Source organism: Bufo gargarizans, chromosome 3, assembly GCF_014858855.1.
Source record: "Bufo gargarizans isolate SCDJY-AF-19 chromosome 3, ASM1485885v1, whole genome shotgun sequence".
Lineage (NCBI taxonomy): Eukaryota > Metazoa > Chordata > Amphibia > Anura > Bufonidae > Bufo > Bufo gargarizans.
Genome location: NC_058082.1, coordinates 562,872,861 through 562,885,727, shown reverse-complemented (window position 1 = coordinate 562,885,727; position 12,867 = coordinate 562,872,861). Strand labels below are relative to the sequence as shown.

Here is a 12,867-nt window from a genome sequence, read left to right as displayed (position 1 = left end):
GGATTAGAAAAATGTGGTTGTTCTCTTTCAGAAACAGTGATACACCTGTCAATGGATTGTCACTGGTGTTGCAGCTTGGCTCTAAAGTAAATGAAGCAACGCTGTATTATCGTACACAACCTCTGGACATAGTATGCTCAGTTTTTGGAGAAAAGCAACCTTCATCTTCTAATGCAGGACGTTTAAAGAGCATCTGTCACCATGACCAACGCTATTGAACCAGGCACACTGCCTGGTAGGGGTCATCATGGTGAGCTCAACGCTACCTTGCTTTCTGCAATCAGATTTTCCACTGCAGAGAAATCTTAATTTTTATTAACATGCTAATGAGGTGCTTGGAGCATCAAGGGTCAGGCCTATCCATCTCATAAAAACCTAAAAGTGTTGTCACAAAAACAACCACAGAATGCCCAGTATATTTAAAAATATAAATACTTTATTATATCATAAATTGATCAGAATTCATAAATATAAGACATTAGTAAACAGAATTAATTTGGAAAAAATCAGCAAACAAACTGGATGCCATAGTCCCCCCGCCGAAGTGCAACTGGGCACCACAACTGTGGTCAATCCAGCGCAGTCAGGCGCATCGCCACCCATATGCTGGATACACAGACAATCACCATCCTTAGATCCCATCATAGTGGTGTAATATCTCTGTCTCAACTGGCCTAAAGGGCCATAAAAGTCTGACCGATATATTGTGACAACTTCTATAATATAACAGCTAATTATGAACTAAAATGTAAAGTTACCCCTCACATCATAAAAGGTGCAAAGGGGTGTAGTATCACCCCCGTGTTTCAAGAAATGGAAGCTAATCCAGAGATGGGTAACCCTCCATCATGTCTTTGGGTATGTTTGTTTCTCCAGCAGGTACCGGTCGGAGAGTTTCTTTCTTATAGCTTCCATTGTGATAGCTTGGTGTAAGGAGACGTATTCACTTGAATAATTTAGACAGATACTGTGTTATTACTTTTTCTGTCATTATTGTTATAATATATAGGGCCCCGCACCTATATTGACTCTCCTCAGGGGTATGCAGTGGAGTGGGGTCCACAGTTACTTGTAGTTGTTTTGTACCAAATAATATCTACTTGTAAATTACCCCACTGCATACGGCACATACTGGTTACATGTGTTCCATCTGTTTGGCGGGTTATTGAGACACCGGCGGGGGGACTATGGCATCCAGTTTGTTTGCAGATTTTTTCCAAATTAATTCTGTGTAATAAAGTCTTATATTTATGAATTCTGATCAATTTATGATATAATAAAGTATTTCTATTTTTAAATATACTGGGCATTCTGTGGTTGTTTTTGTGATAACACTTTTAGGTTTATATGATTGGTTCTCTGTTTGCCCTACTTTACGGCTTTATAGTGAGGCCTTTTTTCTTTGGTTCTATCCATCTCATAAGCATGTTAATAAATCAATTGCAGAAAGCAGAGTAGTAGTGAGCTCATCATAATCAACTGTGCCAGGCAGTATGCCTGATTTAATAGGGTTGACCATGGTGACAGAGACTCTTTAATTTATACATTAGAAGCCATCATGTGGTAGCAGGTCCTACCCTGGAGCTCAATTACTAAAACATTTCATATAATTTATACATTACAATGACTTAACACCAGAGTGAGATTTCTGATGTGACTGAAGACCCGATTCCCAACTAAAACATTGTCCACACACGGCACATGAAAATGGCTTCTTCCTTATGTGAATTCTTTGATGTCTCATAAACGTTGATTTGTGACTAAAATACTTCCCGCATTCTAAACATGAGAACGGCTTCTCCCCGGTGTGAGTTCTCAGATGTCCTGCAAGGCTGTATCTGTGTCTAAAACATTTCCCACATTCTAAACATGAAAATGGCTTCTCCCCCGTGTGAGTTCTCAGATGGCAAACAAGATTTGATCTGACACGAAATTTTTGCCCACATTCTGTACATGAATATGGCTTCTCTCCTGTATGAATTCTTAAATGTTTCACAAGATCTGATTGATGGTTAAAACATTTCCCACATTCTGAACATGAATTCGGCTTCTCCCCTGTGTGAATTCTTAGATGTTTCACAAGATCTTGTTCATGGCTAAAACATTTCCCACATTCTGAACATGAATGTGGCTTCTCTCCTGTGTGAGTTCTCTGATGAATAACAAGATGTCCTTTATTCCTAAAACACTTCCCACAATCTGAACATGGATATGGATTCTCTCCTGTGTGAGTTCTTATATGTCCCACAAGACTATATTTTTGGCTAAAACATTTCCCACATTCTGAGCATGAAAATGGTTTCTCCCCTGTGTGAGTTCTTAGATGGGTCACAAGCGCGGATTTAAGGTAAAAACATTTCCCACATTCTGAACATGAATTTTGTTTCTCCCCTGTGTGACTCCTCTGATGTCCAACAAGACTTAATTTCTTACTAAAACGTTTACCACATTCTGAACATGAAAATGGCTTCTCCCCTGTGTGACTCCTCTGATGTTCCATAAGGCGCGATTTCCGACTAAAATATTTCCCACATTCTGAACATGTAAATGGCCTAGTTCTCTTTTTGCAAATCTGTGCTTGATTATCTTCTACATCAAAAGAGGAAGATGAAAGGTGATGTAAATCTGAGCCTCTCATACGGTCTACACCTGGGAAAAGAAACCAAATAATTACTATTTTATAATTTTTCTATGTGATAAATTAGAAGCAATACAAAATGCACTACCAAATGTTCCGACGCCCACACAGCCGTCGCTGCATTTCCCCATTGCGGGTATGAAAACATCTGGTGTCGGAGGGGGCAGCCAATAGCAGGCCACGGCGGTTCATTCCCGTTGTGGCCTGCTATTGGCTGCCCCCCAGTGCTGGATGTTTTCATCCGTGCGACAGGGAGATGCAGCGGCGGCTGTGTGGGAGTCAGAAGCGATGTGGGTGCCAGGGAACAGGTAAGTGCAACCTCTGTGAGGGGCCCGAGAGTATGGGGAGGCATTTTAGGTGTTGGATAACCACTTTAACTGTTCTGCCGGAGCTGAGCTTGGGCAGAAGTGGAAGGGGGAGGGCTGCTTTAGATGCTGATATCTCCTCAATGGTAGCAGCTAGGTCTTGTTTGAAAGCTGGCATTCCAGGATTTCATACAAGACCAGCATTAGTCCAAGCTAAACAGGAGATATCACTGTTAGAAGTTGAGTTGGGAATAATTGTGGGTAAAACCTGCTTTTACTTTCAGCTGCATTCACAGCATCCCGATGTACTGAAGGAATTCCAGCTTTCAAACAATACAAAGACCATATCTCTAGCTGGTACCAAACCAGAGATATAACAGATAAAGCAGCCCCCCGTTTAGTCTGGAGGAGAATGAGGCAGCAGTTGCAAAACTGACAGGCTGCAGGAGGAGAGAAAAATCTGTAAAAAATATATAGAAATTTGGCATTTTTTTCACAGTACGGACCCACATAAAATGTTATTTTTACCACTTAGCGAATGTCGTAAAAAAAAATCCACAATATAATGTAAAAATTGCTGTTTTTTTTTTATCTTTCCCGCTAAAAATAAATTAACAAAAGTTATTTAATACACTATATATACCCCAAAATGGTTTCTAAAAAACCTACAACTAATCCTGCAAAATAAAAATATAGAAGAAAAAATAAGAATTCTGCCTGGAGGCTGGATTTGAGGACGCTTGGGAATATCTGGGACAGGGGAAAAGGGTTTTTTCATGTTCTAGTAAAGCAGGTAAATCATTGTCTAGAATTGACCTAGTACTGATAAATAGCAAATATATGAAATTGATAAAACGAATGAAATATGAAACAAGGTCAATATCCGATCACTCCCCGTTAGTACTTGAACTATGTTTCTCTCAGGGTAGATATATATCAAAACCTCCCTTTAGATTAAACCCCTACTGGCTATCAGTCATAAAGACACATGAAATAATTCGAAATGAAATAGGCCGATTCTGGGATATCAACGACGGCTCGGCAAAAATTCAAGTGGTATGGGATACCTTTAAGGCCTACATGAGGGGATTGATGGTTAGTAATATCACGAATCTTAGAAGAGAATATGGGAAAAAACAGAAGAATCTAGAGAAACATGTGATCACAGCGACAGAATCCTTTCATATAAATAAGACGGAGAAAAATAGGGAAAATATGCAAAAAGCTACACAAATATATGCTAATTTTTTACTGGATAAAGCTCAACAGAATCTTTTCTTTAAAGGGCAAAAATATTTTACAGAGTCTGGGCGACCCGGTAGGCTACTCTCCAGAGTAATCTCCAATCAACAACCTAAAAAACATATAGAGAGGGTTCGAGTGAGGGATGGTAGAATAGCTATTGGTCAGGGTCCGGTGGAGAAGGCCTTTTTTGATTATTTTCTTGATATGTATAAGGCTGATTCTAATATTACAGACGATAAGATAGATCTTTACCTAGATGGGATCAACTTTTCAACTATTAGTGAGAACCAAAAGAAAGCATTAGAACTGGAGGTCTCAATTAAGGAACTTGAGGGAGCTATTAAATTATGTTCACCCAATTCTACTCCTGGTTCAGACGGGCTTCCATATGAATTTTATAGCAAATATGGGGACTGTATTTTTCCTAGATTACTGGAGGTCTTTGCTGAATCAGTGGAGGATGGGAGGTTGCCGGATTCAATGATGGAGGCTACAGTGATATTAATTCCAAAAAAAGGCAAGGACCCTCTAGATTTAGAATCTTACAGACCAATTTCACTGCTTAATGCAGATGTAAAACTTTTGGCGAGGGTCCTCGCTACAAGGCTCTCTGGGGTCATCTCCTCCATAGTCCATCCGGATCAGAGCGGTTTTATGAAAAATAAGGGTACACATTATAATCTACACCGGCTCTTTTCTAATATCCAGGCCCCTGGGGGGACCGCCCGCTCCATCCTGTCATTAGATGCCTCTAAGGCCTTTGACAGGGTGGAGTGGCGCTTCCTCTGGAAGGTTCTTGCTAGGATGGGCTTTGGAGAGAGGTTTATACGCACTCTTAGGTTGTTGTATGGATCTCCAAGGGCTAAATTGAGTCTTAATGGAATTTTGAGTAGCAGTATCGAGTTAAATAGAGGCACCCGTCAGGGTTGCCCACTATCTCCCCTACTATTTGATATATATATCGAACCCCTTGCGATGGCCATTAGGCAGGACGATCAGATCAAAGGATTTGGTACGCTGGGAACACAAGATCGTATCTCACTATATGCAGACGATGTTCTGTTTTTTATAGACCATACGGAAACCACTCTCCCTAGGATTATTCAAATGGTTAAATTATTTGGTGAGGTGTCTGGTCTTCTTATAAACTGGACCAAGACTAGTCTGCTTCCAATAGACCCCCTACCACAGAAAGAGATTCCTGTTACACAGTTGGATATTGTTGATACCTTCCAATATTTGGGTTTGACGATATCGCCTCGGGTCGAAAATTTTGTAGAACTTAATTTGATTCCCATCATGGTAAAGATTAGAGCTAAAATAGGAATTTGGCTGAAACTTCCCCTATCTAGAGCTGATCGAGTTTCACTAGTTAAAATGGTGATATTACCACAATTGCTCTATGTGCTCAGGAATACACCTATTTGGATACAAGACAAACATTTTAAACTTATAGAGAGTCTAATTAATGATTTAATATGGGGAAGAAAGCGAGTTCGACTTAAGTTGGAGTATTTGTATAGATCAGTGGAGTGTGGGGGTTTAAATCTCCCCTACTTTAAGGGATACTTTATTGCAGCCCAGCTATTGAGGTGCTATGAATCAGAGCATAGCGCACTTCTGGGGAAGTTGGTAACTAGTCATGCCCACAATAATATTTTTTCCTTGTTGGAATCTGGCCTATTGAAGAGTTATGAGCAAGGCTATAGAGAGACTATAAAACTACTCCTTAAGGTGTGGGCTACAACTAGGACATGGTTGAAAGTTAAGGGTTCACTTACATTTACGCCTCTTTGGCACAATTTGTATTTAAAAAGGCTGGATGAAATTGCAGCTGACACATTTTGGCAGAAGAATAAAATTTTATATATTTCACAGGTAGCTAAAGATAGAGAAATTAAATCCTATATGGAAATGACACAAAATTTAAAAAATCTTTCATGGTTTAGGTATTTCCAATTGCGTTCTGTGTTATCCAGCTTGGATGATAAGCGGCTGTTGGATATAGATAATGTTTCCTTTCTGAATGATTGGGTAGGAGGTACACATTCTAGAATAAAAATCTCAAATATATATAAGTTATTAATTAAAGCACGGTTTAGTGATATACACTCTCCAGGACAAAAAGCGTGGGAGGCGGACTGTCCGAATGTACAAATAGAAGGGTGGGATAATATTTTTGGGAATCTATCTTCACTATCCCAGAACTTTAACCATGTCCTGATACAATTTTATATCTGCCACAGATTATATATTACTCCACTGTGGATGAACAAATGTGGGTTAAGAGACACGTCCAATTGTCCCAAATGTGACACTGTAGGAGCAGACTTTCTCCATATAATATGGACCTGTCCAGAACTTATAAACTACTGGAACGGTATCAATAACTATATTATGTGTAAATTAAAAATTCTAATCCCTTTTGAACCACAAGTATTTATTCTCAATGATCTCTCCAAATTAAAAATTCATAGTTATCAAAAGATTTTCTTGAGTAGAGTATTCATGTTGGCTAGAGTTTTGATCAGCCGCACCTGGTTTGCCCGATCCACTCCAAATAAAAACACATGGATAAATTTAATCGATAAGGTAAAGAACTACGAAAAAATTTTATATAGACGGAGGGAAAATGAATACCAATGGACCAGGATATGGGGTGGTTGGAGGTCTGGTTAGCTGAGATCAAGTTGTTTTATTTATAAGGGGTCCTACTTTGACGCACCACAAACTGGGAGGGAGGGAGGGGAGGGTTTTTTCTAAAAATTTTGAAAAGATGAGTGGAAAAATAAAAAAAAAATAAAAAAAAAAAAAAAAATTACCTCACCTGCTCCAGATGCCGCCAACTCTGCTTGTAGAATCCAGGTCTCTTCTGTTCCTGCCATGCTGCCGTGTTCCTGACCTGATGGGCACATCGTGAAGTCACAGAGAGCTGACGTCATCATCCTGTGCGCAGTCACAGCAGAGCCGACGGCAGCGGACCAGAAAGTGGTGAGTACAGAGCCCCAGGAACACTGCATTCACCGCTTCCCAGTCCTCTGGTACTAATGAGCACTTCCATAATGGAAGCTCTAATTAGTATTCACCCCATAAGACCCATTGGCATTTTCCCCACATCGCGTCTTATGGGGGGGAAAAAACGGTAGTTGGCAGATTGAATTCGGGTAGGAATAAATTTGATCCAAGTCGAAAGTACTATGACAAATTACTGACAAAATTACAGCAACATATATGGCTATAGGTAAATGGATGGTAGCTGGGGGTAACAAACAGATTGTGTAATAACACTGCACGGTCAGATCTTTTTTGCCATTTAAAAATGTTTAGGCCTTTTTCCCTTTTTGGCGAAGATGTCTGCTGGTGTTAGTACACACATAGGGATAACGGAATTCGGAAGAAGCAATTACTGGTTGTTTTTTAACATACAGTCCAAAAATTATGATTTTTATTCCAACAGGTTTGTGTTATTTTAAATAAAATATATTTTATTCAAGACATTGAAGAATTAATTACTTATTGCAAAAGCCATCAGAAAATGATCTCCCCTTTGAGAGCAGTTTCAGCAGCTACAGCAAAGTATGAAACATGTTGGACAAGGCAAGAGACATGCAGCTGCGTAAGGGTAGTGGTAGCGGCAACAGCAGCAAAGAATGGAACAGGACGGATAAATTAGAAGAATATTGTAGAAGATTTCTGTTATTATGAATTAAGAGTTGTAGATTGGGCTGATACACTTTTTAATAATAAATTGAGTACTATAGCTTTAAATATTGCTATGTAGCATTGACTGCAAGTGGCTACTAGATATTACCTTCACGAAACCTGCCCCTATCTGACCTTACACTAATGTTATTGATTGTCTAAAAATTAACCTTCTTTGCCAGTCTTTCTGACAGATGTCCTGTCACATCAGTGTACAACCTCAGGATACACAAGGCTTCTTTAGTGGGTTCAGATATGGTGCCTATTGACACATGTAAATATCATCCCTCTTTATTGGTTGACTGCAAGGAATTATGGGCACGTGTGAAAGCCAGGGCATCACCCAGTTGTGATCGTCTTTCTTCACCTTCACTTCCCTGTTGTGCTGTCTTCTGATTGGCGCATTCCATTTTGAGCCATTCGTCCGAATCCAATTAAAAAACTTTTGGATTTGCTATCTATCGGAATTTTTGGGAAATTCAGGATAATTTTGACTAGTTTACAATAGCCCATCTCTAGTACCTTGAAGGGGTTGTCTCATCACAGACAATGGGGGCATATCGCTAGGATATGCCCCCATTGTCTTAAAGGTGCAGATCCCGCACCTACATCGGGAATGTGGCTGGAGGACTCCTGTCCGGCCACCACCAAGAGCGCTCCCCATAGAATGAATGGGAGCACACCGCGCATGACCGGCCACTTCTCCCATTCACTTCTATGGGCCCGACGGAATTAGCCGAGCCAGCTCGGATATTTTCAGCGGCCCTATAGAAAATTAATGGAGGTCGGCTGGGCATGTGCAGTGCGCCCTCCAACACTTTCGGGGCTCCATTCTCAATATACCCCCTATTGTCTGTGATGAGACAACCCCTTTAATTTATTTTTAAATTTGCATAATACATAACAGTATAACATCAAAAACTCTGTAATATGATATACTTTTTATAAAAGACAAGTGTCTGTTTTACTGTTCTGTTTACGGATTTGGTCTATCAATTCAGAGACATTGAACTGGGCAGGGAAATAAGTGCAGAATTTGTCACTTTTATTAAATGTATTACAGACTGAGTTCACTGTTTTATACTATTTTTTTAACCTATAAACCTTACTGTAACTCAGCTCCTCTCAATATTTGGAATAACAACCTGAATATAAAATCTGCACATGAGCTGTTCACACTCTCGCCTAAAGGGCTTCTCCTATGTCTATCCCATCCTCTGTAAGTCCTTACCACAATCGATCAATCAAACCACTCCCCTATGAGGCAGATCAACTGTAACACAAACCCTCATGTTTCGAAGATAAATACCCTGTACTCAACCTAATTATATCAATGTGCCCCAAATGAAAATAAACTGGCAAGAACCAGGCAAGATTCATTTGCAGTTTGTCCAATTTTTTTAAAGATTTCGTTCGGAGAGGGAGATAAGGGAAGAGAGAGAGAGAGAGAGAAATACCTAATACTGTTGCCCTGACAATAAAATAAATAAAATCTTTTAGTCCTCCTCCCGGACGGGCTTCTTCTGATTTCGGGCCCAGTAGCAGCTGCTTCCACTGCAGCTACGCCCCTGACTGCGTGTTATTGGTGTTCATGTGCCGGAGAGAGACACAAAAGTGTGTTTCTAAAGAATATATATGCATTGTCTAAGGGGTACTGTTTCTCATTATGGAGAGCCCATTGTACTCCGAGTACGCGTGCGCAGTATTGTAGGCCAGACGATGCCCCTCTGGGTTTCTGGGAAAGATATTTAAATTAGCCTTTCTGACAACATGATAATTTGCCTATATTTTACCCAGAAATTATCTTTCTCATTATGGTAAGGTGAATACACGTGCACAGTATTGTAGGCCAGACGATGCTCCTAGAATGGCAAACACATGAGCGCAGTAATGCAGGCCAGCCGATGCACCTGCCACGCCGTGTAGCATTCACTGAAAGAGAATTGGCTTGCATGTTTCATTGAGAAATTTATATGCTTTGTGGGATGTAATTCACTTGTCTCACTTTCAGTTGAATGTAACTTTGGGGGTTCATCTGACCTTGTTCCAAAATGGTTAAATAAAATTGCTGAAGGTATTGTCTGTTTTTTCTATACAGATGATGTATGCTTAGGTGAATAGGACAGAGAGCTATAATTATACCTAGCGATGCCTTTCTGCCTTTCAAACGTGCATAAGTAGCAAAGTTAAAAAAAATAGCTAAGCCAGCCTCACATCTGCAACTAATTATTTCAGGACAAAAGCCCTTAATCAGAAAAAAAAACAGATCAGAACACCATTTCTAGTTGCAAGACCTTAGAGGGAACCTCTGGGTTAGTACTATTTCTATTATGGAGGCCAGTTGATATAATTGACAACTATTGTAGGCAGTTGACACCTAATTCGGAACCGGGATACAAACCAACCATAAATGGCAGAGGTATACCTACATACCACCCCCCCCCCCCTCCAATAGAAAAACACCTTCACTCAATTTATAGACAAAATATACTTTATTAAATAGATCATAAAAATAAAATCATGAATACCTACAGTACATAAGTATCAATATAGCAGCAATGAATATACCAGAGAGGACATAGAGGGCGCTGCCTCATCAGTCACGTCCAATCCACATGTCTCAATGTCAATAATGAAAAATGCACCCAACACCGATATTATATCGTAGTTCACCCATAAGAGCAACTTGCATGTGGATTACCGACTAATACAGCAGCGTCCTCCAACGCCATTTCGTCCAAAAAGGCTTCTTCCGTTGGGAGGAAGACGCTGCTATATCAATCGATAATCCACATGCATTTGCCTTCTGTTTTCTACTACTAGTACTTTCAACACTAGACTTGAGATTGATAAGTTGCTCTTATGGGTGAACTATGATATAATATCGGTGTTGGGTGCATTTTTCATTATTGGCATTGAGACATGTGGATTGGACGTGACTGATGAGGCAGCGCCCTCTATGTCCTCTCTGGTATATTCATTGCTGCTATATTGATACTTATGTACTGTAGGTATTCATGATTTTATTTTTATGATTTATTTAATAAAGTATAATTTGTCTATAAATTGAGTGGAGGTGTTTTTCTTTTGGGGGGGGAACTATTGTAGGCAGGACAACACTCCTCTGGATTTCTGGGTAAAATATAGGCAAATTAACATGTCGTCAGAGAGGTTTAGGAAATCTAATTTAAATATCTTTCCCTGAAACCCAGAGGGGCATCGTCTGGCCTACTGCGCACGCATACTCGGAGAACAATGGGCTTTCCAAAATGAGAAAGAGTACCCCTTAGACAACGCATATATATTGTTGAGAAACACACATCTGTGTACTAGTTGCTCTCTCTCTCTCTGGCAAATGAACCCCAATAACTCGTAGTCAGGGGCGTAGCTGCTACTGGGCCTGAACTCAGAAGGAGCCCGTCCTGGAGGTGGACTAAAAAGATTTTATTTTTAGGGCAACAGTATTATACAATGTCATTATATACAGTGACAGTATATACAGTGACATGACATACAGTATATACATGTAGGTATGGACGGAGAGGCTGCCTGACCTGGTCTGAGGAAGAGATCTTGACTAGCCGCACGAGTGGGGGTTGCATGGAAGGAAGGGGTTGCGAAGAAGATCGGGGGACATTCAAAAAGTTTTGTGGAGCCTAGACAGTTTGAGATATGCCACTGATATGACTGGTACAAAGACCCTAATAAGCCCTAAAGACCAGCATATAGACCCAAATAGCCCCTGGTGACTGGTATATGGACCCCTAATGATCCTTAGAGTATGGATCTCTCTGCCAGAGGAGATGGTGATGGTGATTCAAGAGAAGAGGGGCCCGGATGTATTTTTGGAGAATAATAATATTACAGGTTACAGTTACTAGAATTATGGAAAAGAGTTATTGATCCAGTGAATTATTCTGATTGCCAGATGGGAAGGAATATTTTTTTTTTCAATGAGGAAATTGACTTCCACCTCAGTTTTTTTTAACCTTTCAATGCATAAACTTTGCAGGGGTATAGGCTGACCTGGATGGACATATGTCTTTTTTCAGGCTTCCAAACTATAATACTATGTTACTCTTACCATTCACTGAGACTGATGTGGGGTTTTCTGGTCCACTCGTCATTCCACCATATATTTCCTGCAAGAATATCACATCAAAGACGTGAGGAAAAAGAACCCCTAGTTTATCTTATATCCAAGCAAATATAAAAAATAAAAAAAACACTAGAAGACATGAACCAATGTGCCTTAAAGGGAATGTGTTATCAGAAAATGGCTTATTCTTTAAATCACGTTTTGTATGTTACACACATTTATCAATAATTTTTGGTGGTTATTTTTATTTATATATCTATATTTAAACAAAAAAAAAACTACTGCAAGTTTTGCACTGGCCACTAAGCCTAATAGTAGGTGCCTCTTCTTGGTCTGTACAGATCACTTTACTGCAGTTATCTGCTTATGATTACAGTCAGGATTATAATGACATATCACCTCTGTGCATAGTTAACACATTATACCAAAATCATACAGAGCATACACTACACTCCTACTAGGGAAGTTACTGGAAAATGTAATCAACATAATCTATAGTAGATTTGCAGAAATCTCACCTGATGATCCAGTGGGACATTTTTATTTTCCTCTGGCCACTCCTGGGAATATAGAGGACTGGGGCATCTCTCTGGTGGATTTCTCCTACAGGAGTCATCTATCGAAAATAAACCCAGTGACTGAATACATTGTCTATATGTGATGATCAGATGATGGGTGAATCTAGGTGATCCTCAAACCTGGTGTCTCCTCTATAATCAAGGATGGTATTCTTGCAGAGTGCCGGCCTGCAGGGGAGGAGTGATGGCTGTGTTGGAGAGGATGGGAGGGGTGGCAGTGACTAGAGAGTGGTGGTAGTCCTCATGGCGGCTAACCATGCTCCAGCACTCCTCTAGGCAGAGCATGCAGTGAAAGGAGGG

General features: G+C 40.0%; 1 protein-coding gene across 2 annotated transcripts in view; it reads right to left on the bottom strand.

Annotated features, from left to right (window-relative positions):
• Positions 1–1,322: 1,322 nt before the first annotated feature.
• LOC122930680 (gastrula zinc finger protein XlCGF26.1-like) overlaps positions 1,323–12,867 on the bottom strand; it is a 63,408-nt gene continuing 51,863 nt past the window's right edge. For both annotated transcript variants that reach the window (XM_044284229.1, XM_044284230.1), the window contains 3 exons: positions 12,508–12,605; positions 11,975–12,032; positions 1,323–2,649 (listed from right to left, as the gene is read on the bottom strand). In XM_044284229.1, coding sequence (XP_044140164.1) covers positions 1,619–2,649; positions 11,975–12,032; positions 12,508–12,605 — 1,187 coding nt within the window. In that variant the 3' untranslated portion in view covers positions 1,323–1,618. The remainder of the gene's footprint in view (positions 2,650–11,974; positions 12,033–12,507; positions 12,606–12,867) is intronic.